The sequence below is a fragment of the Tripterygium wilfordii genome, chromosome 14 (assembly GCF_013401445.1).
Source record: "Tripterygium wilfordii isolate XIE 37 chromosome 14, ASM1340144v1, whole genome shotgun sequence".
NCBI lineage: Eukaryota > Viridiplantae > Streptophyta > Magnoliopsida > Celastrales > Celastraceae > Tripterygium > Tripterygium wilfordii.
Window position 1 is genome coordinate 2823961 of NC_052245.1, and position 23482 is coordinate 2847442.

Here is a 23482-nt window from a genome sequence, read left to right on the forward strand (position 1 = left end):
TAATAGGATACGCAATTAGGTATGGTTTGATTCGCAGATTTGGAAATGAAAATGAAAAGGGAATGCCATGAAAGATATTTTGTCAATGTTTGAATCACATTGTTCTGTTACTTTTTTAGCATCATTGATTTCTTTGATCATGTTCGGTTATAAAAAAGATATTTTTGAAATTATGTTTTTTAAAAAGGGTATTTTTATATATTTATTTAAAAAATAAATGAGGGTTCTCGAAATTCTAAATCCAAAGAAGGAAAAAAAAAAGAGGAGAATTTCTCAATTGGAAGGAATCCACCATTCTTATTAGAATGGAAATATGAATTAATAAGAACATTATATATACACATTCATGCATGACAGTTAAATATCATAAATTTATTTTTACCATTCATAAATGCCAGGCAACATTCATGCATGACAGTTAAATTTTATAAATTTATTTTTACCATTAATGGAGAAAAAATCCGATACTGGGATCCTTTAATTTCTAATATAGGTAGTTGAGAATCTAAAATGGAAAATATTTTAAAAAAAGATATTTGGTGAATTATTTTTCCATTTTTAATTTTTAAAAAAATAAAATATTTTTTAGTAAAGAAAACTGAAAATTAAAGTCCCCTTCCCTTGATAGCATAAATGCCAGGCAGACAGAGAGAGACATATGCCACCTCATTATAGTTTGTAAATCGTAACGCCTCTCTCTCTCTCTCTCTCTCTCTCGCAGTAGCCCCCACTACCATATGCACATTTAAATACCATCACTCATCGTCTCGTCTTCACAACAATCTTCACATCCAAATCTACCTTCTTCTTGTTCTTGTTCTTGGTTTTTTCTCTCAATTTCTCTGTTCATCAAAACCAATTACCATGGTTGTTCTATCGCAACCTGCAGTACTAGACCCGTTATCCATAATCAAAACATGCAAACCCACAAGTGTTTTCAATGGAATTCCAGAAATAGACCTCAAAGACCCTGAAGCCAAGACTCTAATAGTCAAGGCCTGTGAAGAGTTCGGCTTCTTCAAGCTTGTCAATCATGGCGTCCCTTTAAATTTCATGACCAGATTAGAAGACCGAGCTTTGAATTTCTTTAGCCTCTCCCAGTTTGAGAAAGACAAGGCTGGCCCTCCTGATCCTTTCGGTTATGGCAGCAAGAGAATTGGTCCTAACGGCGATGTTGGTTGGATTGAGTATCTCCTCCTCAACACCAATCCCCATATCAATTCCCACAAAACCCTCGCGATCTTCCGCGAAAACCCAGAAGTTTTCCGGTAAAAGAGAATAATCCAATCTCCCCTGTTTTTGCCCCCCCAAATGTGTTCTTTTCCGTTACTCTGTTTTAGGTGAAACAGAATTGACTGATTTTTTTTTTCTTCTGAATTGAATTTGTGACAGTTCTGCAGTCGAAGACTACATATTAGCTGTGAAAAGCGTGGCGTGTGAGGTATTGGAATTGATCGCAGATGGGTTGGGGATTAAGCCAAGGAATGCGTTGAGTAGGCTATTGAAGGACGAGAAGAGTGACTCGTGTTTCCGGCTAAACCATTATCCACCATGTCCAGAACTGCAAGCATTGAGTGGTCGTAATTTGATTGGATTCGGGGAGCACACGGACCCGCAAATAATATCTGTATTAAGATCCAACACGACATCAGGCCTGCAAATCTGTCTCAGAGACGGGTCCTGGGTTTCAGTCCCATCTGATCACTCGTCCTTTTTCATCAATATTGGTGACTCCCTCCAGGTACTCTCTATACAACACCCTCCCAACTATACATAAATTATCCCATTTTACCATTAGAGGTTCTTCTTGCTCTGTTTCTCAAGTTCGTCTGTTTTTTGGTTCTCTTCTTTTTGCGTTTTAACCGACTCTCTATCCGACGATGAAAGAGGATGCCTTTCCTAAGTTTTGTAACGTTTGGTACCAAAATTCCATGCAACTTTTTTTTATAATTAATATTTTAAAGTAAAAAAGAAAAAAGAAACCATCCAAAGAAGACCATTTTTTTAGGATTTACTGGTTCTCGGCAGAGTTTTTTTTTGATATTTAGTGAAATTTATGCAGGTGATGACTAATGGAAGGCTACGGAGTGTAAAGCACAGAGTACTGACTGACACAAAGAGTTCAAGGATTTCAATGATTTACTTTGGAGCTCCACCTCTAAATGAAAAGATAGCACCTTTACCTTCACTAATGGAACAAAGAGAAGGAGAGAGTTTATACAAGGAATTCACATGGTCTGAATACAAAAACTCTGCTTACAAGTCAAGGTTGGCTGATTACAGGCTCGGACTCTTTGAGAAAACCACCTCCACAATCCATTGACGTGTCCCCCCAACAGGTTATATATATATATATATAATAGGGAATAGGGTCTTAGAGTCAAAGCTGAAAACATAGGGTTTGAAAAGTGTTGACTTTCAACATGCCATATATGGAAAACCAATAGGTTTGCTCTTCCTTTTTTTTTTCTTTTGGTCATCTTTGTTTAAATGTAACCTCCATGCCCCCTCCACATTAATGCAAAGTTTATCATCAAGATGTCACCATATGTGTACATATGAAAATCTTATCCACACAAGTTAATATTTTATGGTAGGATTTTCAAATAATTGTGACTGGTCATTGATTGTATAATTAGAAAAATATCACCATCAAATCAGGACCATGAATGGAAAAGGTTGTTTCAACACTGAAGAATGGGAGAGTTGGGAAGTGATGGATAGCTTTTTTTAGTCTCTAGGGAAGGTCCCTACCCTACCCTTCGCCAACCCCCAAGCAACAAATAAGGAAGAGCTGGTGCTTGGAAGATTCTGTGAGATATAATGTGTTTAACTGGCCTAAAAGCAGCACAAGTCCCTCTCAACACACAGTGAGAGTGATCTGCATTGACCATCAAAAGTAGCCAGCCTTCTTTCACTTTCCCAATCAGATCCTTTTCTGACACACCATTTCGTCACCGAACCCATGTATCTTTAGCCACCGTCCGCCCTTTCTTGTCAACTTTTCTTGGTCTTTTTAACTAGTGCTTTAAGGACAATATAAAAAGATTGATCAGTTCTTCAGTACCTAAGCGTTAGAAGAGAATCCTTTTTTTTTTCTTGAAGTTTTGGATTCGATTTCTTTTTAAAATTTCTTGCATTTAAGAAAACAAACTTTGTTGAAATTATCAAGCCACACACATTTAAGATATTGTCCACTCGTTCATTTGAATTTGTTCTTCGTTGTCCGTTGTCATTAGTTTTTATGTAAGATCGATGTAAAATTTTTAGTTTTGAAATTTCTCCGTACTTGTGGGTTGGGTTTTGTCAGATCCAATAAGTGAAGAGATAGAGGTCTGTTCGAGACTTTGATTTGTACTGTGTTATAATTGTACGTCCAAACACATTGAAGATATTGTCTACTTTGAGCCACAAGCCAATGGTTTTTAGGCCTCAAAAAAATTTCCAGAGGCACTATCCCCAGACCCCATTTGGCTTTGCCCACCCTACAGACATAAATTTCTGTATCCGTCCTTGATTAGATTGATGTGAATTTTTAATCTTGCTAAACATCACCCATTTAGAAAATGGGGAGGATCTTCATGTGAATACTGAATACTTGTTCAATTAACATTATTTTAAATTGACAAACATCACCCATTTAGAAAATGGGGAGCATCTTCATGTGAATACTTGTTCAATTAACATTATTTTTCTAGCAATTTTATCTGTCTTTCTTTTTCAGCAAAAAAAAGAAAAGAAAATTTCTGTCTTTCTGTCACTTGATTAAGACTACAGGTCCTATTTGGGATCCGTCATGTGGAAGACTATGATAGAATTTGATTATTCTTACATTACAACAGGGATATATATATATATATTAACATAGCCGAATTGAGCCGGTAATGACGCACAAAAGTCGTCAAACTTCAGGACAGCAAGCAAAAGTTGGAAAATATCAAGTCAAACAAGAATTGTTTTAGTGGCAACAACACATGCGTGCACATCTTGAATGGAGAAGCTCCAATTTGTGTCCAAGTTTGACCCAAACTCATATACCAAAATATATATGGTGTTCTCTCGAATCCTTCTTTACTATTACTTTTACTCTTTTTTTTTTTTCACCTCTACCAACCAAGATATATATGTTTTCATTCAACCCTTGTCCTTGATCACATTAAGACTCTTCCTATCTCAAATTTCAATTGATGTTACTTTGATTAGTCCTAAGTACACTAAGGTTGTCTTCCACCAACTATTAAAAAATGTTGAAGCTTAATTAGTTATATACGGAACGCCAGCAATTTCATTTGGTAACCATTACGTCAATGAATAATATTGTAATAAATAAGGACCCCCTAGTTTTGATGGAAACATATATATCAATAACTCATTGAGGACCATGTTGACTCAATGTTGGGATGTCATTTTCGTTCTCCTTCCTCAAATTGAAGGGACCAAATAGAACCCAACATCTAAATCAAATATGTGTATATTTAGTTGCAACAATGCATGTTAATTTATACATCATATAAATAGGACACCTATGAATGTATGGACCGGTAAACTTGTTATTGATTATGATTTCTTACGTATTTTTAGTTGTGATGCCTTCTTTTTTTTTCATGTAAGGGAAACCGGTTTGGATCCTAGAGCGAAGAAAGTAATATTCTTGGGCTTGCGGAATTATGTTAAGGAATTATGTCTTTAGTCTCTAGAATCAAAGAAAATTATTCTGCGTAGAGATGTGACGTTTGATGAGTTTGATATGATGTCATAGAAACAACATGTTATTGTTGGAAAATGTAATATTTCTAAATCGGAGGAGTAAGATTCTTCTCCAATTGAATACAAGCCAGATTATATTATTGATATGTCAGATGAAGATGATGATTCTGACATCCCTCCACGGCAACAAACAAATTCAATTGCAGTTAGTAAATTGAGGAGGCAACATTCGTTCGAATCATATTGATGTTCACTTTTACTTTATCCATGAGGAATTTGGATGAAGGAAACATTTGTGTTGTGAAGATTGATGCTGCTGATAACCTTGCAGGTATGTTGACTAAGGTGGTGACTGGGGTCAAGTTCCAATACTATTTGGACTTGATCCCTTCGATGCAAATTTGAGCACCTTCGGGTGCTTGGTACTGTGGTGCCATAGTGGAGGCAACTAATTTGGTTTGTTAGTTGGAATTGATTATTTTTTGTTGACGTCTCATATGTTTTGTTTCTCGTATTCTCACTGAGGTGGAGATTGTTTGGAGCGATGTATATGTTGGCTCATTTTTTTCACCAAGATGGAGATTTGTGAAAATTTGCTAAAAAATAAGTTGAGAAAAATGTAATTGATGTAAATTCTAGGTCTCCTATAAAAAGAAGCTTTAATAACTTTTTTGTAACAGTTTATAACTGCGATAGAGAAAAATAAAGAGTGAGAGATCGTTCATTGAGAGAGAAACATTGAAACATTGATCCTCTTCTAAAGTGTGCATTTCACTCCTTATAATCTTCTCCAACATAGTGAATCGTCATCTCTGTTGTCCGTGGAAGTAAGCTATCGCCAAACCATGTAAATCTCGTCTCTTTTACTCTTTTGATTTGATTCTATATGTCTGATTTGCTTTGATCTTGATCTTGTTATTAGTTTAGTCTATACTTGTGTGCTTTGTGTATGTCAATTTTAACACAACAATATTCGCTATAATTATCATTAACGTGAGAGGATATTCAAATGTTCTCGACCTAACTTTAAATTTAAAAGGAGTAGCTTACCACTCGTTGCTACGTTTTCAAACGTTGAATAGGTTCGAATACGTCGAGTGGTTTGAGAAATTACCACTAATTTTTTTTTTAATGAACATGCATTATCTTCAATTTTAATGATCATTATTACTTGCATGGTACCAATCCAACAAAACAATCCATGTTTGCCCACAAAAAGATTTACCTCAAATTATAGAGAAAAGATCCACTCAATTTTCTCCATTTCATGGTTAATATTTTAGGTCTTAAAATAATTTTCACTTATTAATATGATGGGTCTTAAACTATTTTAGCATTGTCCCTTAATTTGGTATATTCTATGTATGTTATAATATTCTAGAAATCTGAATCCCTGAAGAAAAAAGAGTCGTTTTCATTCAGGAACAAGGAATAAAGAAAGCACAAGATAAATGACATTCTAAAAAAACGTCATATCAAAGGAGGAAGTTTCGATGCCCATCGTTTTCAAAGCAGGAAATGAGACAGAGACCTATGTATGGTATGGTATCCGTCCCACTGGTTTGGTTAGTTTTCTATTGGTTGGTGGTTACGCAAGAGATTGCGCCATTTGTACATATATGTGTGTGTTCTCAACGGACGGTCAATGTTTTTCACAAAAAGAAAATCTTTGCTAGATTTACGGCTTTCTGTAGACTTGACGATCCGCAATCAAAGAAATGTCAAGCGAGACATATGACAATCCTGCAAAATAACATACTAGGTCGATCGTGAAGCTTGACACTGCTGTGGTGTCGGTCGGAGAAGCTCTGACGGTCAAGTCAATTGATGATAAGGGGAATATGTAGTGAGAGAAGTGAAAGACTTTAGAGAAAGAGAGAGAAGTGATGGGCTCGACCATGACTCTCGTGGGCTAACGTGTCAGATGGGTTGGACCATGGCTCTTGTGGGCCATCGTGTCGAAGGGGCTGAACCATGACCCTCGTGGGTCAACGTGTTGGAGGGGCTCGACCATGGCTCTTGTGGGCCAATGTGTCGGATGGAGTAGACAATGGCTCTCGTGGGACAACATGTCAGATGAGCTCGATCATAGCTCTCATAGACCAACGTGTCGGATGGGCTCAAACATGGCTCTCGATGACCAAAGTGTCAGTTGTACTCGACAATGAATCTCGTGAGCCAATGTGTCGGACCTGTAGAGTTTCTTGTCGACATATTTTGGCCCATACAATTTCCCTATAGAATCTACTAGTAAAGTTTTCTATTAACATTATTAATTCAAACAATATACCCGATAACAATAACAACACTATACAAGTTTGCTTTCTAGACATTAATTCTTTATGTGCTTAAACTCATGACGTCAAGCCCACTCGCACATAAATTTCTCACCGAACGACATAATATATAAATTGGGTCAAAACCCAACAAGTCATGACCACAAGGAAATTGACATTCTTAGTATACATACACAAATGGAATTAAAGGTGAAAATGACTTGGCATAATTGAATTTTAATGACATGGACTACTTATGCTTTATCAAGTTCCATTAGTCGTATTGATTGAGAACCAAAGTAGACTTTACATGGTTATTGGGTGTCACTCTCACTTGGACATTGCATGCATTTAATTCTCCCCCGATTCATTGAACCCTAAAAATTGATTCCATGCGCACATAGATACACATATATAATGTATTCATGATCTAACCATAGCTAATTAAAGCTTTTTCAAAGTCACACTTATGATTTCTCTCTTAACACAAAAAAGAAAGAAAGATGTGGAATAAAAGAATAAAAAGTAGTAATTAATAATGAAGTTGACAAGGAGGGGTTTGATCCAGATGGACTGGGGCAGGGTTTGTTGATGGGTGTGGTCCGTATATATTATTCTTTAGGACCACTATGTTTGTTAGGTATCGATCGGAGCAAGAGAATCAAATTTGGATCCAATTTGCTGTGTTATGGATGTACAAGCGTCCGGCTTATATACCACCCGCGTTGTGCATGTGTTTTTATGCATAATGGCAAAAAGAAGAATAAATTTGACACATTACTGTCCATGTCTTGACCAATCATTCAGAGAATGCCCCTGTGACCCGCCAGACAGATTAGCTACACAGAGTGCCGAGTGGAGTCAGTCAGTGGCACTTGATTGCAACTTGGAATAATATTGATGGTGCTATATTACTGAGACTCAGACTATGAAGTTGATTGTAGTGTCTGGGCCGACTTAATGGCGCAATGGGCCGCTGCAACATTGAGGTCTAGTGGGCTTTCATGGGTGTTGTCCATTCAATTCTGTAAGGTAGATGTGGGCTCAAATTTGGGCTGCGTAGCCCAGTGAGTCAGAGTTATAGCGGGTCCCACATTACAGCTCAGGCACAACCACAGTACCGACAATAATATTAACATATAAAAAGTGGAGTGGAAAGAGAAAAAATAGGGAGAATTTGTAGCATTTTTTGTGTTTATTGATTATGTGGATCCAAATATGAAATTCAATATACACTTGAGATATCAAATATGTACAAAATCTCAAGAACTGCATAAAAGTTATTTTTCTCCCATGGTCATAAAATAACACTTCAAATTTATATATTAATGCTTCAAAAATTGTTTTTTAAGTGTCATTGGAGTTGCTCTTATCAATGCTCTTACCTGAATTATTTTTTCCTTAACTGTTTCTCGGTGACAGCTCAGCAGTATTTTTTTTTTTGAAAAATTGAGCACCTGTGTTTTTTTTTTATCTGGCGAGCACATGCTTGCTTGCTTCCACAAATTTATGCACTGTACAGTAGACAGAGTTGCCCTACCGAGTAACGATCCAGGTCGCGAAAGCCAGATAGGACCGGCCAGAGAGAGCAAGAGAGTGTAATTGTGCCAAGTCTCTCTTTTGCTTCCCTCTCTTTCTTTATTTTTTTCTCAGTAGGTTTCCAGAAATGACGGATGAACCATTATCGACTCGCTGGTCCTTTCAGGTACTGATTCATCTTCTTCTCTCTGTTGTTTCCGAGATTATTCTACAGAATAATTGAATTTCGGGCGGATTCTAAGCTTCGCTGCATTTGAGAACGGAGATACGGTCGAGTTTTATAATTATTTAGTTATCATTTTTTCGGTCTGTGCGAAGGATTGGAGAATTCGAATTATGATAGGAAGGCGGCATGGTTAATATCTGATTAATATTTGTGATTCCTGCACGTGAATCGTGATTTCGTTTATGAGTGTGGATCGGAAATTGTGCAAGCAGCATTTCGTTTTCGTTGTGCTTTATTTTGAGCTAAGATGTGTGTTTTTAGGATTTTAAAATGTTTTATGATGCCAAGTTTGGGAGAAAGAAGGCTCCACAGTCGGAAAATGGTGAAGTCCCTCATACAGCAGTGTCGAATGGGAGTTCTTCTGGCATGACTGCAAATGGGAATGGATATGTGACGGACAGACCAGCCATGGCCATATACGAGCAGTACAGAAACCAGGTTAATCTCTAATATGGTGTGATGCTAGGGTGAATCGATGCTTTATTGGCTGATAAATAATTATTGCTTGTATGCAGGACCGGAGCTCCACTCACTCAAATGGAGTTTTATCTAATGGATCTGAGGAGAAACCGTATGGTTCAGTTGTTCATTGCTTTAGTAGTAGGATCTTGTGTAATAACTTTCCTGTGGTAGTCTTAGAGTGAGAAGCTTTTTATGCATGTTTGCATGGCCCATATGATATATCAGTTGAATGGTTATGTTTGTTTCTTTGTGTATAATCATTTAAGGAGAAATTGTAATCTCAATTACATGCAGAAAATGTGAATATTACTTTATTGAAGGGCATAGAGACGACTATCTAATCGTTAGCTCAATCCATTGGAATTGAAAGTTGGTGTGGAAGTGATGAACACTAGTTACACCATTCCTTTGAATTATTCTTCTTATGAGTGGATTATGTTTAGTTTCCTGATTTAAAAGTGAAATTCTAATAGAAGATCCATAATCTCTTAAGCCTTTTTGAGCATTGTACTTTACCTGTGCAGAATCGCTAAATTGTTATTGTTTGTTTTTCAGTATTTTTTGGCATTGTTTACTTACAGTTGATCGCTATAACCTGTAACAGTTCGAAAATCATATTCTTGTTCTTCAAATATTTTCTTTTCGTAGTTTTCAACCAGTAATACTTTTCCAGGAAACATAAACAATGGAAATTTCTTTATTGGTCGAACTACTTTGATGATCTTGTGATTTTCTCTGAATAAACTCTGTTACTTCCAAAGACATTAAATCCTTCCTCTCTAAATTCATGAAATTGCCTTTCAAAGGTGAATATGTGCTCTGGAATTTGCTGATTTTCTCGTTCACCCTTTTACAGGCAGAAGTCTTTGCTTCCTCCTTTTGAATCTGTGGAGATGCGTAATTTAGCGGAGAGTTTAAGTAGGTATATGCTAACCTCAAGGACTTGGCGCATGATGGAATAGTTTGCACAATAGTCGCTTTCCGTGACCAAAATTACTTGGTTTCTACTTGATGCCCCTCCCACTTCATTTTTTGTCTTACAATATATCTTGTGCAGGGATATCATTCGTGGCAGTCCGGATGTTAAGTGGGAAAGCATCAAGGGTTTGGAGAATGCCAAACGCTTACTTAAAGAAGCTGTCGTCATGCCGATAAAATATCCTAAGTAGGTTTTGTTAGTGAAACACATCAGTGGAGAACATAGGTCTTGTTTTATTTTCCTTCTTATTTGCTATTAATCATTCTAGCTTATGTCGTGAAGTTGGAGATATATGGATTTGTTAATTAGTAGGACATAGATCTATTAAATTAGTTGTTCGACATGTGCTCTATGTCTTTTCCTTTTTATTAACACTTTTTCCTTTCACAGTTTATGATATCCCATTTTTGATCGTTGAATTTGTGGATGAGAGAAAATGGGATGTTATAACATTTTCTATTCATACTCCTGGTATCTTTGCCGAAAACTTTTTTGCAGTCATAATACTGAGTGATCATATATATGTCATAATTCCTCAATATTTTTGGTTACAACCTTTCTAATGACTGGTATTTACTCTATTTTAATATGAGCATATGAAGAATCTTTATAACCTAGAAGTATGAAATACTTATTTCTTTATTGGGTTGTTCTCTTTCACTCCAAAACAAAGCTGATCTTCTCCCCCTTCCTTTGTTTTTTTTGCTTGTAGATACTTTACAGGTCTTCTATCACCATGGAAAGGTATTCTCCTTTTCGGGCCTCCCGGTACAGGAAAGGTTTGTAAAGTTTGCTGGGTCTTCTCTTTTTTCAGTTTCTTTTTAGGCAAAAGGTCAAAAGCTAGTCGTGTTGTAGACACCTTTCTTTCTATTATCCTACGTGAATGCTATTGAGTTGCTAGACACTGTTTTATACTTTTATATACTTCTCGCTGGATATTCATGAAGTTATATGCAGACATATATATATACAATCAGAAACCTGTATGTGTTCATTTTTTGGCGTGAGGTGGTTTCTGAGGCTGGTTGCATTTGATTAACAGCAGCAAAACAAGGGCTAAGTAGACTCTACGAAGTCTCTAGGGTTTTAAACTGCCAAAATTCTATATTGAGTATTACTTGAATGCTGTTGCCAGTGCACGAGAAGAAGTATCAAAAAGTCATACTATTTGAGAATTAATGAAACGGTTGCTTATAAAGAATGTTAAAAGACTATTATAGTAGATTTACAGCAACTGTTTTAATTTCTACCATTGAGTCTATAAAAAAACTTAAGAAATCCTAGCCATTCAAGCTTTTCAAAAGTCACATTCTAGTCACATGGTTTCTTTAAAAAATAACTAATGAGTATAACCCATTGGCTGAAATAAAGCAATAGAACTAAGAAAAAAAATGAAAAAAATTCAAATAGGAAAATGAGTACTGTAGCATCTACATAAGCCTTAACAGTTGCTTAGAAGCCCCTGCGTTATATCAGCCTTTGTCTGTATGATCTCTGTTTTGTCTACCTCCCTTTATGCATTAATTAAGCGCAATGGTGTTCAATGATTTTGGGGTGTGAAAATTACTAATCAGGACGTCATAGCACTACTGAGTCGTTGTTGCTGTCATACACTACAGAACCTCCCTTCTTTCTTATGCTGGAGAACTGTGTTAACCTGTTGGTTCTCAATCTCAGTTTTCTTTTTATTGTTGTTGCAGACAATGCTTGCAAAGGCAGTCGCGACTGAGTGCAATACCACATTTTTCAATATTTCAGCATCATCAGTCGTCAGCAAGTGGCGTGGTATGTTGAAGTCAAGCAACTTATTAGGGTTCACATTGTTTGATGTTTTTTCTGGTTACAGAATATATGCCTAGAAACACAATACAATCTTCGGTTTGCTTGGAGATGGATCATCTAACATTTTGTCTTTCCTTTGGAACATAGTTTACTACAGCACGCAAGAGTCAATGTTTGTTGTCTTTTAGTGTTGCTCATTAAGAGTGTTGAAAACCAAAGTAAATGATGATTAGTTATTAGTTTTTAAGCAAAATGCTCTGTTCCTACATAGTTTTGAACCTTCTAGACATTTGCAGGTGATTCAGAGAAGTTGGTGAAGGTGTTGTTTGAGCTTGCTAGACACCATGCACCATCAACAATATTTCTTGATGAAATTGATGCGATCATAAGTCAGCGTGGTGAAGCTCGCAGTGAGCATGAAGCCAGTAGGCGTTTGAAAACTGAGCTACTCATACAGGTGATGCTTGTTTCTTCTAGTGTATTGGTTTAAATACATCTTTTTTAGATTTAATGTGCTAACTTCATACTTAATAGATCAGCATATACATGTTACTTACACGATATACTTATAGCTATGTCCACACAATTGCAGATGCTTTTTTTCTCCATCCTTGACATTTAACTTGAGAGGCATTGTCACCATAGTGCATTTGAATTTTCTTCTTTCAAATTTTGTGCAGCCCTTTTTTAGATGATTATGCAGTTTTGGGAAATATCACTTCATATCTCTAACCTGCCAAGTATTTGTTTACCTGGCTGGAATTTACTTTTTCTTCGTGTCTAATACTTGTCTCTGTTGTAAGGAGTGCATGGTTCAGTTATTTGGAGGGAGAGGAATGGACCGAATAATTTAAATTTATCTGCTTCAAAATTGGTGATGGCAGGAGATTAAAATTCTGGGAAGATGTGTGGTGTGGTGAGAGACCTTTGAATATTGAATATCCAAGTCTTTATAGTGCCGCTAGTCGCTTGCTGGATATTCTGGTTGGAAAGGAATAAAAGAATTTTCCAAGGAGAAGAATCTGACTTTCCTACTTTAGAAAGATCCTGGGTTGTTTTATTCTTGGTCTGGTTTAGTGGCAAAATTGATCGTGACTGATGTAAAAGAGGCAGTCAAAGACCTCTTTTTTCATTAATGTTTGTTGCGCACCATCTTGGTGCTTCAATAAAATTTTACATCCTCAAAAAAAAAAAAAGCTCATGTCCGTTGCAAGGAAAAATTACTTTTTAAATTTCCTCATGCATGTGATCTTGTCCTAGAGCAGCAATTTTATCAGTTTTTTTCCCCGTGATATATGTTTTCCAAGTTATTCTTGGTCTGACATGTCACTGCAGCATTTTGAAGTTTGTGGATTAAACTAAAATATCCCCGAGATTGATTGCTCAGATTGGATTGCAGATGGATGGTTTGATGCGGACAGAAGAACTTGTTTTCGTACTGGCGGCAACTAATCTCCCTTGGGAACTGGATGCAGCCATGCTCAGGCGTCTTGAGAAACGAGTATCCTTTTCAATTTCCTTTACGCTCATTTTATGAACTGAATATTATTCCTCAAATTCCAAGTTACCCAAATGAAAGTCTAAATGATTTTGGCTCTTAGCTCTAGTTATTATTACCAAATGTGAAGCCCTAACTGTGGTCGTTGTGTTGGGTACTAGGATTTTCCTAATCATCCTTGAAATGTTGCAATGACTTTTGCTCACAATTAGGGCGTATGATTTATTATGTGCATATGATCAGTTCCTCGACTTGCTAATGCAATAGTAGCGTTTGGATCATGGATGAAATGCAGGTCATTGATATATATTTCATGCTTATTAGTTGGTTTGCTGCTTACTATCAAGTTAAGTTTAGTTTAATGTAGTCAAAAGTCAGAAGAATCTGAACGGGGTCATACCCAATTCGGTAAAGTGTAACTAAGCTGGGGAAAACTTTTTTTCTCATCGTTATTCAGCTAGATGTGCTATTTCTCTCTGATAGCATAAACCTACAAAGCTGGAGAACACTTACCAATTGCCATCCATGCTTCTCATCAATCAATTAGTTGTCCTTTCATTAATAATTAAGATCCTTGTACCGCTTCCTGAACCAGAAGCAAGAAGAGCCATGTTTGGGGAACTTTTGCCTTCACAGCCAGATGAGGATGAGCTTCCATATGATTTATTGGTGGAAAGGACAGAAGGTTATTCAGGTTCAGATATTAGGCTTCTGTGCAAAGAGACTGCGATGCAGCCCCTTAGACGCTTGATGGCAGTCCTTGAAACCAGACAAGATGTGGTGCCCGACGATGGTATGTAACAAATTTCTACTATGTATCATAGCCTCTCTTATTTTTAGTTTCTACTGTGCAAATGATTGGTTCAATCTACAGCTAGTTATTTTTTCCACTCAAAAAATAACTAGCTGTTGATTGAACCAACGATTTGCATTTCATTTCTGAACAAGTTCCACTGTCGCCCTATCATGGATAGATGAAGAGATGTCCGTCATACAGAAGTTTTCTTTTAACATTTGGAGAACATTTTCTTTTTGTTCTTTATTTCTTTTACCTGCAAAATTAATTTCCATATTGACTTGCAGAGTTGCCAAAGGTTGGGCCCATTAGATATGAAGATATAGAAGCTGCTTTGAAGAACACTAGACCCTCTGCTCATCTCCATGCCCATCGTTATGAAAAGTTCAATGATGATTACGGTAGTCAAATACTTGAGTGAAGGTACACAGCTTAAGGTATCCATTTGTATTTGATAATGCACTTCTTCGTTTCCAGTGGTCGTACTCTCTCTATGTAGGTGTTTTTCGATTATCTAGACTAGATTTAGATCACTGTATTTAAGGCCTGATTGGTTGAATTGGTAATTGCAATGGGAATTGGATTCACATTACATTACCAGTTTCGTACACTTTTCAATTAAAATGGAATGGTAATGAGATTACCGGTAATGAACTCTTCCAGCAAAAGCGTGCAACAGGATACTTGTTTTCAGCCGGTATTCGGCTTACAAGACAACTCACAATCTCACATTCGAATCTTCAAACCCCATTCAGGTGGGCGGTGAGCCCCGTATGACATTCCACTCATCATCAGTGGCTGTAGATGCAAAATACTCGTAGATAAAAGTGAAACAATGCATGACAGGGGAAAGGGAGAGGCGGAGAGCTCCAATTTATTGCTAAATTGAAAACCCTAAATGTTAAACCGTAAACCCTAAAAACTAAAATATAAACCTTAAATCTTAAACCTAAAATCCTAAATGATAGGAGCTGTAATTATTTTACTTGTAATTAACCCCATAATTCCCCTTAAATTATGTGTTTTTTTTAATATTTTGATCATTATAATGTTGAATATAGATTATTTTTCAAAAAAATACTACACCCTAAATACCACATCATAACTCCTATATCCTAATAACACAAAAAAATTTTAAAAAATCATTTGGAGTGATTTGGGACTATAATTACTGCTAAAATAATTCTAATTGCAACTAAAGTAATTCCAACCCTAAACCCTACCCTAAACCCTAATTCCTAAACTCTAATATGTTATTTTCAAAAAAAATATGATATTTTGGGGGAGAATTATAGCTACAATTGTAACAAATAATTGGTGCTCCTCCCAACTCATGACGGGATACAAAAATAAAGGAAATTAAATGTTTATAAACAAGGATGAAAACTTGGAATGACGTCAAAAGTCGGCTCAAAGATTTGTCACCATAACTAAGAAAAATAACTTCACTCAAGAACAAGCACCACTGAGAGTCTGCAACAACAATCATCCAAACTCTAGGGCATGATCACCGTCCATATTGATTCAGCTATACCCTTTTAGAGGGTCTGTAGCTTTTCCAGATCTGGCATCGGTCCAGGCTTTTGCAATTGTTCGTTTCATTTCATCATCTCCATCATCGTACATATTCTGCAATTTACAATATAATTATCAAGAAAATAAAATCCTCCTCACAGTGCACATTGGACGTTCACTCCTAAGTACAATGAACATTTCATAAAATAAGCATGCAACATTTATATCAATGATGCTCTAGGCATAACTACATTAGGCACATCTACATGCAATCAAGGGTAGAAGACACTACCTTCATTACGTCCATAATTCCAGCCATTGGATCTCGTTCTTTATCTAGATTCGGCTTTAGCTGTAATATATTAAAAGAAGAATTAAATAAAACCAAAAGTTGTATTAATTAACAGAAGTACAAGATCAACTGCCTTTTTTTCATTACATTTCAATTTACCTTATCCTCTTTGTAGTGTATGTCCAACCAGTTTCCTTTTGAAGCTTTGAACAATGTGACAATCACCCGTGTAGGTTTAACTACAACCTTACATTTCTCTGGTACTATCTCTTTGTTCAGTTAGGTATGGCACATCGATAGTTCTTTCCTTGAACATCATGAAATTTGATATCAAAAGACATTGGCTTAAATTCAGCCTCCTCTTTCTCCTGGACGACTCCCTCCAGAGAGATGAATATCTGCAGGATAAAGACAAGTAGAGTGAACAAGATTTGAGTACTCAATTAGATTGCCAGAAGAAACCTAAAAAATAAGATACCGACAAGTGCACAAGTAGATATATAATTTTTGAGACATCGAACAGCTTTGCCATAAGAGAAACGATCCTGACATATTCAGGGGTGCATGAGTTGATGATGGTCATAAATTCATTATTATTAAATTCCAGTAACAACATTGTTAGTGTTATCTATGCGTCAAAACCATCTTGTATCAAGGTATTCAACTATTCAACTAGCTTCTTATGAAATTCAAAAGCGTATTGAATCATTTACCTTGAGTTTGTCATTATCCTGATCCCAGCTGAATGATGCAAGTGTGATATATTTCAGTGCAGGAGCAACAGGCTTCACTGCAGTTGGAAGCAGATTTGATGAATGTGAAACAGGTGCAGGAACAGCATCCTTTGACAACTGCACATGGAAAATCACTCGTGAATAAGTAGTAGGCAGGGCATAGGCTCAGAATATTTTCATGGCTAAGCAAGCCCAGTGGTATCAGGTAGAAAAATCGCTACTCACTTGCTACTTGATTTTTAAGTTGCTAATCAAACAAATTTCTATACATCGAAACAAACAATAAGCAATGAGACACTTTCTCTTCCAAATAAAATATATCTGAGAACATAATTTAGCTCCCAGTAGCAAGGTCATACCCAGAGCATGCCAAATATGTAGATCAAATCACAAACATTAAAAACCTCATAGCAACTGTTCTAGAGAATTAAACAAGAAAGGAAACATCAGAGAGGCATTTCTAAGGAAAACTATTCAAATTTCAAACCAAGGACAAAAGAAGCTGTGAAGAAGAAACGAAAAACAAAAATACCTTTTCCAAATTGCGAATTTCAGAGGAGATTAGAGAGACGACTCGAGGCCTCTTGGCTATGCTCTGCAGCTGCCTCAGCTCCTCCAAGTCAAGCGCCAACTCGTCCGCCATTCTATTTTCACGATCAACACACTTCTGACAGTCACAACTCACCACAAACGAAGAGTGATGGAGGAATCCGAGCTTTCCAGAAAAACCTTTTTCTATACGATTGTTGTAGAAAAGAACACGCAAACCAAACAGAGACTCTTGCGGAGATGCTAGAACCTGCTTCAGGGAACTGGAGGGGAAAAATGGGATTTGAATATTTTTGAATTTTACGTGTGGAGTTATTACTTATCTAGGTTTTTTCCTGAGAAGGTTCCAGAGTATTGCTTGCTAGAACCAATTGTCTGCAGACACGTCGTACCTCTCGTGAGCGAAATAGAATGTCATTATGTTGGACTTTCATTTGGGCCCATTTTCTGGGCCCATATTCCGTTCCAGTGGACCTAACGTGATTGCTGCCGAAGCAAGTTTCCCAACCCTCCACAAACACAAAGTGCCAAAATGTAATATTTACTAAACAAAACTGCATCACAGATTATTACTTTTTTATTTTTAAATGAAATTTCAAAATATTTTATCACTTAAAATACATGTTAAATTTTTAAAAATAAATAAATTACATATTCGGATTAAGTATATAAAACTTTTTTCAAAAAAAAAACTCATTGTTGATAGGTTTAACATAAACGTTCTTAATTACATTATTTTTAAAATAGTGTATAAAAATTTACGACACTTAGAACAATGTAATTTCGTACAAAAAGGTGTAATAAGAGACTCTGTTAGTCAAAAATAATGTAATAAGATACCGTGTTAATCAAAATAATGTAATAAGATACTGTGATAATCAAAAACAATATAATAATAAATTGTGTTAAAATAATGTAATTGTCACATGATTATTAATGATGGTTATCCATATAGGATATATATCATTTCCGAATGTAAATTGCGTATAACTGTAGAGCTCATAACTGAAGGTGCATTGGGATGTGAGAGATTCACACCCTTGTTCGGTGGCTTCCATGTAAGGGTAGATCCCTTTTTCAATGTAAAAGTGGATTGCACTTTGTGGAAGATTCTTCCTCAAATTATGCAAATTAAAAGGTAACTTTAAAGTGACAATCCTAATCATCACATGGTGAGAGGGCAATCAATCTCTTAATAATCATATTTTGATCTCTTAATCAATTGCAAAGGGCAGTTTTATAAAATTAGCTAGAGATTAACCATGACGTCATGATGGGTTATAGTCTCTCCACCTCCACTTGCCTAAAAAATACTTCGTACATACATATGTCCGGTATATATGACCTGTGATACACACATTATTTCAATCTGACGGACCAAAAGCAGCCCTAGCACTAGAATAAAAATATAAATTAGATGAAGAAATTAATTTGATCCCAAAAGTATATATTATTATAGATTGAGCACTCAAACCATATGTAGTCTAAATCAAAAACATAAAACCGAAAGTGATTCTCATTTTGAATAATCAATCCCTCTCAGTTTTGAACCTTTTGCTGATGTGGCAACACAGACATATGACTGGTTCAAGTTGTTGAAACATATATGTATATATATATATATATATATATATATATATATATATGTATATGTATATGTATATGTATATGTATATATATGTATATATATACTTCATATATCCAGCAATATTGATTCTTTGTCACGTCATTGCGCATTGCGCGCCGAAGCAAATCATTTTGTTTATCTTTAGCATTTGTTTTAGGTTTGATCTTTTTGACTTTGTAGGTTATACTCACAAAATGCAATATCTTTCCGAGTCTAAATTTTATGGACTTTGATTCTTTCTTGAAGTAATATTCTTGTAGTCATGTATTGAGTTTTGACATAACTTACTCGATTGTAAGACAAGAATTTCTGCACGTACGCACCTGAAAACTATAATTTAGGTATATATCGGATATCCAAAAAAAAAGTATTTTGGTAAAAAAAAATGTGGATGGACACATCAGGACACATGCATGATTGATTGAAGTAGTCATTGGACGATGAATTGGCAATTAAGAAGAGACATGTAGCAAGATTGAAAGCCAATAAAGATTTTGAACAACTCAACAAAAAACCTTATAGATATTGAAAAGTATGATGCAATTCATCTTATGGATTTACAATCAACATCTCTCAAAAGCACATGCTTGTATACGTGTTCATGGGACCCTTACCATACTCAAGCATTCCACTATCACACGTGTCATTAACCCAAAAGTTGCAACAAGCACCTCAAATTTTAATAAAATAAAAATATTTTTTTGTTTCAAGTAGAATGTCCAAACTCCAAAGTAATCAATATCGTTCAGACATGAAGATCTCCAGATTCTTTGTGGGGTACTGTCTCTCTCTCTCTCTCTCGAATCGATTTTTCTTTTTTTGGTACCAAAAATTAGAGTTGTGTGCTTTTTAAAATTGTTGGGTTGCATGCATGTGCAGCAGCACGTTAGGTGATGTGAGATGAGTAGACCAAACCAAACCCATGAGAGTCTAACCAAGGCCAGCTGAGCTTAGATGGTCTCCCTGGCTCTTTTGTTGTGTATAGAGAAAAAGGAAAGAAGAGAGTCAGAGACCATAAAAAGCTTTGCTTTGCTTTGCAAAAAAAAAAAATATCGTCCATGACAATGCTGAGTGCTGACGGTTAATATATATATGGTGAGGGGAATAAAGCTGCTGGGCTGCCCAATTGCAGATTTCAGGATAATAAAGAAAAGGAACCAAACAAAGCCCCACCTTTTTACACTTTTCTTCTTCATTATCTTGTATTTATATTATATATGGTGGATAAATATATATATATATATATATAGAGAGAGAGAGAGAGAATCTTTTTATAATCTAAGAACAGTTATGGATTCCACGTCCAAAAGTTGACCACAGCTTTCATTGTAACCAATGAGGGAGAGAGATCTCATGCATTCTTTCACTATTCTAGCTCTCTTGGACAGACAATGTTTACATAAATTTGTTCTATCATTTCATAAAAGTAACAATAAAGAAAAGATCATAAAACAATGCCTCTACAACATATATATAATAGTGGCTTCCAAACAAGAAAAAAAAAATAATGCTAATCTTCTTCGGACTGATGAGACTCCTAGATTGACGGTTGAGATTCGTTGTGGGGTTACTACTGTCAATGAAATATTCTCATTCGATCAACTCAGGTCATATCCAACCAGCCAGATCCCTGAAATTTAGTCTGATTGCATAAATTTAATATATATTGTGGGTAGCCTGTTCTTATGCAATCCGACTAAATTTCAAAGTGTCTAGTTGTATATTTCCCTAAATAGAACCTATGGAGTATGTGTCAGGTAGGCTAATGGGTGTTTTCTCCTCCTTCTTCAAGTTTGAAAATGCAAAGAGGAGAGCAATGATCAATTTTTTTCTTACGTACCAGAAGATAAGGCAATATATTTACACGTAGGGATTCCATTTTTGCTTAATATGGTCTTCTCATAAAAACTTGGAGGGTCAGCAAAATCACAAACATCGACCAGCTTTGATATTCCTTGTTTGCAGCCTGTTTCACAATAAGTCCCATTTAAGGAGAACAAAACAGACAAGCCAATAAAAAAAAGAAGAAGAGAAAATTAGATCATCCTTCATCATCATCAACAACAACAAAAACCCATTTTATTGTTATATAAAAAAATACATACATATATATATACATATACATATCTATGAGCCACAATTACACTTTTAGCCTAAGGTCCACTTGTCAATTTTAACAGAAATTAGAAGAGGAGAAACCTATGGTTTTATTACCTTAGTAGCAGAGGAAGTAAGAGAAATGGTGGCAGATGATGTTGATGAAGGATGTGAGATCAAGGCAGTGAGACCAACATTGTAAACCATGGATTCGTCTGGTTGAAAAAGACCATAGTTCCTCTCCGATGTCGGTCCGGGCTTCATATCCTCATTGAACAGAGCAAACAGATACGTTTCAAGCCTCATGGTAGGCCTCAGAGGAGTACCTTCATTAGCTAATTGTCTTCTCAGTATATTCCTATTGTATGCCGCTGCATTCTGTACGGTGGCACCGACTTCATTCGCGTCGCCTTTCGATGGCCACCCGGTCTCAGAGACTCTAACTTCAATCCTATTGAAACCCAACCTTGCCATGGCAAATAGAACTGCATCTACTTGTGCATAAAGCATGTTGTCGTAGTGTAATTTTGTGATGGGATCAATCATCCCAGGATTACGATTGAAGAGAACGTAATCCAGAGAGATTCTATTGGGATCATCCTTGTATGCAAAATAAGGATAGGCATTGATCCAAAATGGTGAATTTGTGCTTAACAAGAATTGCAAGAATTGTATCATGACCCCTGAAACTTCACTCTTGAAACTACCAGCAGAAGGAGGGAATGAATTGGCTAATACAGCAAGTGAATGTGGTGAAGAGACTTTAATGTAGTTTCCTAAGCCTAATTGAACCAGAGCAGCATGAATGCTGACCATAGCAGGAACAAGATTCTGTATCAGTGTCGTGTCGTCGCCGGTGAAAACCTCGTTGCCAACATCGATTCCGGTGATTTTTGTTGCAGGAACGTAAGGCCTGATGTGGGTATTAACCCATTGAAGGGCTTGTTGAGGGTCCATTAAAGTTGACAACATTTGGTTTTCAACTGTGACAATAAGCTCAACATTGGACTTTGCAAATGCTGTCAGAATTTGTGGGTTGGTGTCATAGATTCTAACTTTTGTAAGCTTAAGGGAGCTTAAGAGATTAAGAACCTTGTCCGGCGACGGCAAATTGTTACCAATTTGGCCATAATTGATACCAAGAGAATCCACTCCTTGTATCAAACCATAATCTGCAAAGCAAAAATTTAACTCAAACATAAAAAATATGCACATAATTAATCAAAAATCAAAGAAAAAGGAATCAGAAACTAAAAATGCAGTACCTGAAAAGGTGATTGAGAATAGAAGGAAAACATGGATCAAGCCTGTTCTGATACACCATGATGCCATGTTCAGAGAGAGAGAGAGAGAGAGAAGGTGGTTTAAGAATTCCAAACTGAGAATGAAAGAGAAGTGATATAGAGGTGCAGGGGAAGCTATGAATTCCTTTCTTTGCTTGTTTGAATAAATTTCTCTTGGGTTAGCTTGCCTTGGATATGATATGATGCATTCGGGACTTAAAACTGGTATTTATATGGTTCTGGCGTCTCATATATAATGTTCTTAACCTTGGTGGCTTCAAATTTGGACTGGCTGTATTTTTAATGAATTGACGAAAATGCCCCGGACTCTTTCTTCAGAGAAAAGCAAAGGGAAATCCCACTAATTGGTTAAATATGGGAGGGCAAGCAAATGGGTGATCCCACAATTTGTTGGTGGGTGTTAATTTTAGTTAATTTGCAATGATATATAAGAGATTCCACTTTTAATTTCTCTTAATACTTTCACTAACATGCATGCTTTTGTGTTAATTGTCTATGAATGTGTGCTTTGTTGACACTAATAGTACTTTCATGTTTTCTTTTTGAGGCTTTTTTTCCCCACTTCCCCCATCTTCTTTCCTCGAAGACAAAACTCAAAATGGATAAAGGAGGGAGAGTCACATTTTACCCTAAATGTTGCATGCCAAGTTGCCAACCCCTCTCGAATCTTCGACTCTCTTTTGCTTGTCGGTTATGTTTATTATTTATTAATTAGTAGAAAAATTAATTTGGTCATAAAATTAATGGAATGTTCAATTTATTTGAGGAAAATACAATAATGAATTTCACACTACTATGAATATTACTCCTTAGATTAGATAATAATTCTCACTAATTAATTACTATGCCACCTACAGTAAGTGCCACGAAAACAATTTCGAGTATAAATTAGGGTTCGATGCACAACAACTGTTTTGTCAATTTTGGACCACATATTTTAAAAAAAAAAGGACAAACAATATTGTGTATAACTTATCTAACGATATATTTTTTATTATGAACAAAAATTGTATGCAAATAAAAAAGGCAGGACAAATTTTGAGCTTAGATCCAACGATACAGATTTCTCAAGTATTTTTCGATGCCAATTAAATTAAGT

General features: G+C 36.0%; 3 protein-coding genes and 1 pseudogene across 4 annotated transcripts; 2 read left to right on the plus strand and 2 right to left on the minus strand.

Moving 5' to 3' along the window:
- The first annotated feature begins 741 nt into the window (after positions 1-741).
- LOC120014625 (gibberellin 2-beta-dioxygenase-like) lies at positions 742-2610 on the plus strand. Its single transcript, XM_038866632.1, has 3 exons — positions 742-1268; positions 1393-1741; positions 2063-2610. The coding sequence occupies exons 1-3, from the start codon at positions 865-867 to the stop codon at positions 2321-2323; spliced, it is 1014 nt and encodes a 337-aa protein (XP_038722560.1). The 5' UTR covers positions 742-864; the 3' UTR covers positions 2324-2610.
- A 5882-nt stretch (positions 2611-8492) lies between these two features.
- On the plus strand, positions 8493-14915 carry LOC120014396 (katanin p60 ATPase-containing subunit A-like 2). 2 transcript variants are annotated; one of them, XM_038866340.1, is made up of 11 exons: positions 8493-8688; positions 9037-9186; positions 9264-9319; positions 10067-10132; positions 10268-10375; positions 10902-10968; positions 11890-11974; positions 12268-12428; positions 13371-13472; positions 14040-14262; positions 14553-14915. In XM_038866340.1, exons 1-11 carry the CDS (start codon positions 8650-8652, stop codon positions 14684-14686), a joined length of 1191 nt encoding a protein of 396 aa, XP_038722268.1. In that variant the 5' UTR covers positions 8493-8649; the 3' UTR covers positions 14687-14915. The 2 variants fall into 2 exon arrangements, with proteins under 2 accessions (XP_038722268.1, XP_038722267.1); XM_038866339.1 differs by having other exon boundaries at positions 8494-8688; positions 9010-9186.
- Positions 14916-15557: 642 nt separating this feature from the next.
- LOC120015497 lies at positions 15558-17657 on the minus strand (annotated as a pseudogene).
- A 2616-nt stretch (positions 17658-20273) lies between these two features.
- On the minus strand, positions 20274-22559 carry LOC120014814 (glucan endo-1,3-beta-glucosidase 14-like). Its single transcript, XM_038866889.1, has 3 exons — positions 22345-22559; positions 21197-22251; positions 20274-20948 (listed from the first exon to the last, which is right to left on the minus strand). Exons 1-3 carry the CDS (start codon positions 22409-22411, stop codon positions 20868-20870), a joined length of 1203 nt encoding a protein of 400 aa, XP_038722817.1. The 5' UTR covers positions 22412-22559; the 3' UTR covers positions 20274-20867.
- Positions 22560-23482: the final 923 nt, after the last annotated feature.

Coding starts and splice junctions, on each gene's coding strand:
- LOC120014396 (XM_038866339.1), top strand. CDS start 8,650: ATGACGGATGAACCATTATCGACTCGCTGGTCCTTTCAG. Junction 10,969..11,889: donor GGCCTCCCGGTACAGGAAAG/GTTTGTAAAGTT, acceptor TTGTTGTTGCAG/ACAATGCTTGCAAAGGCAGT. Junction 14,263..14,552: donor AGATGTGGTGCCCGACGATG/GTATGTAACAAA, acceptor ATTGACTTGCAG/AGTTGCCAAAGGTTGGGCCC.
- LOC120014814 (XM_038866889.1), bottom strand. CDS start 22,411: ATGGCATCATGGTGTATCAGAACAGGCTTGATCCATGTTTTCCTTCTA. Junction 22,252..22,344: donor ATTCTCAATCACCTTTTCAG/GTACTGCATTTT, acceptor TTTGCTTTGCAG/ATTATGGTTTGATACAAGGA. Junction 20,949..21,196: donor TTACTTCCTCTGCTACTAAG/GTAATAAAACCA, acceptor ATTGTGAAACAG/GCTGCAAACAAGGAATATCA.
- LOC120014625 (XM_038866632.1), top strand. CDS start 865: ATGGTTGTTCTATCGCAACCTGCAGTACTAGACCCGTTATCCATAATC. Junction 1,269..1,392: donor GAAAACCCAGAAGTTTTCCG/GTAAAAGAGAAT, acceptor AATTTGTGACAG/TTCTGCAGTCGAAGACTACA. Junction 1,742..2,062: donor ATATTGGTGACTCCCTCCAG/GTACTCTCTATA, acceptor AAATTTATGCAG/GTGATGACTAATGGAAGGCT.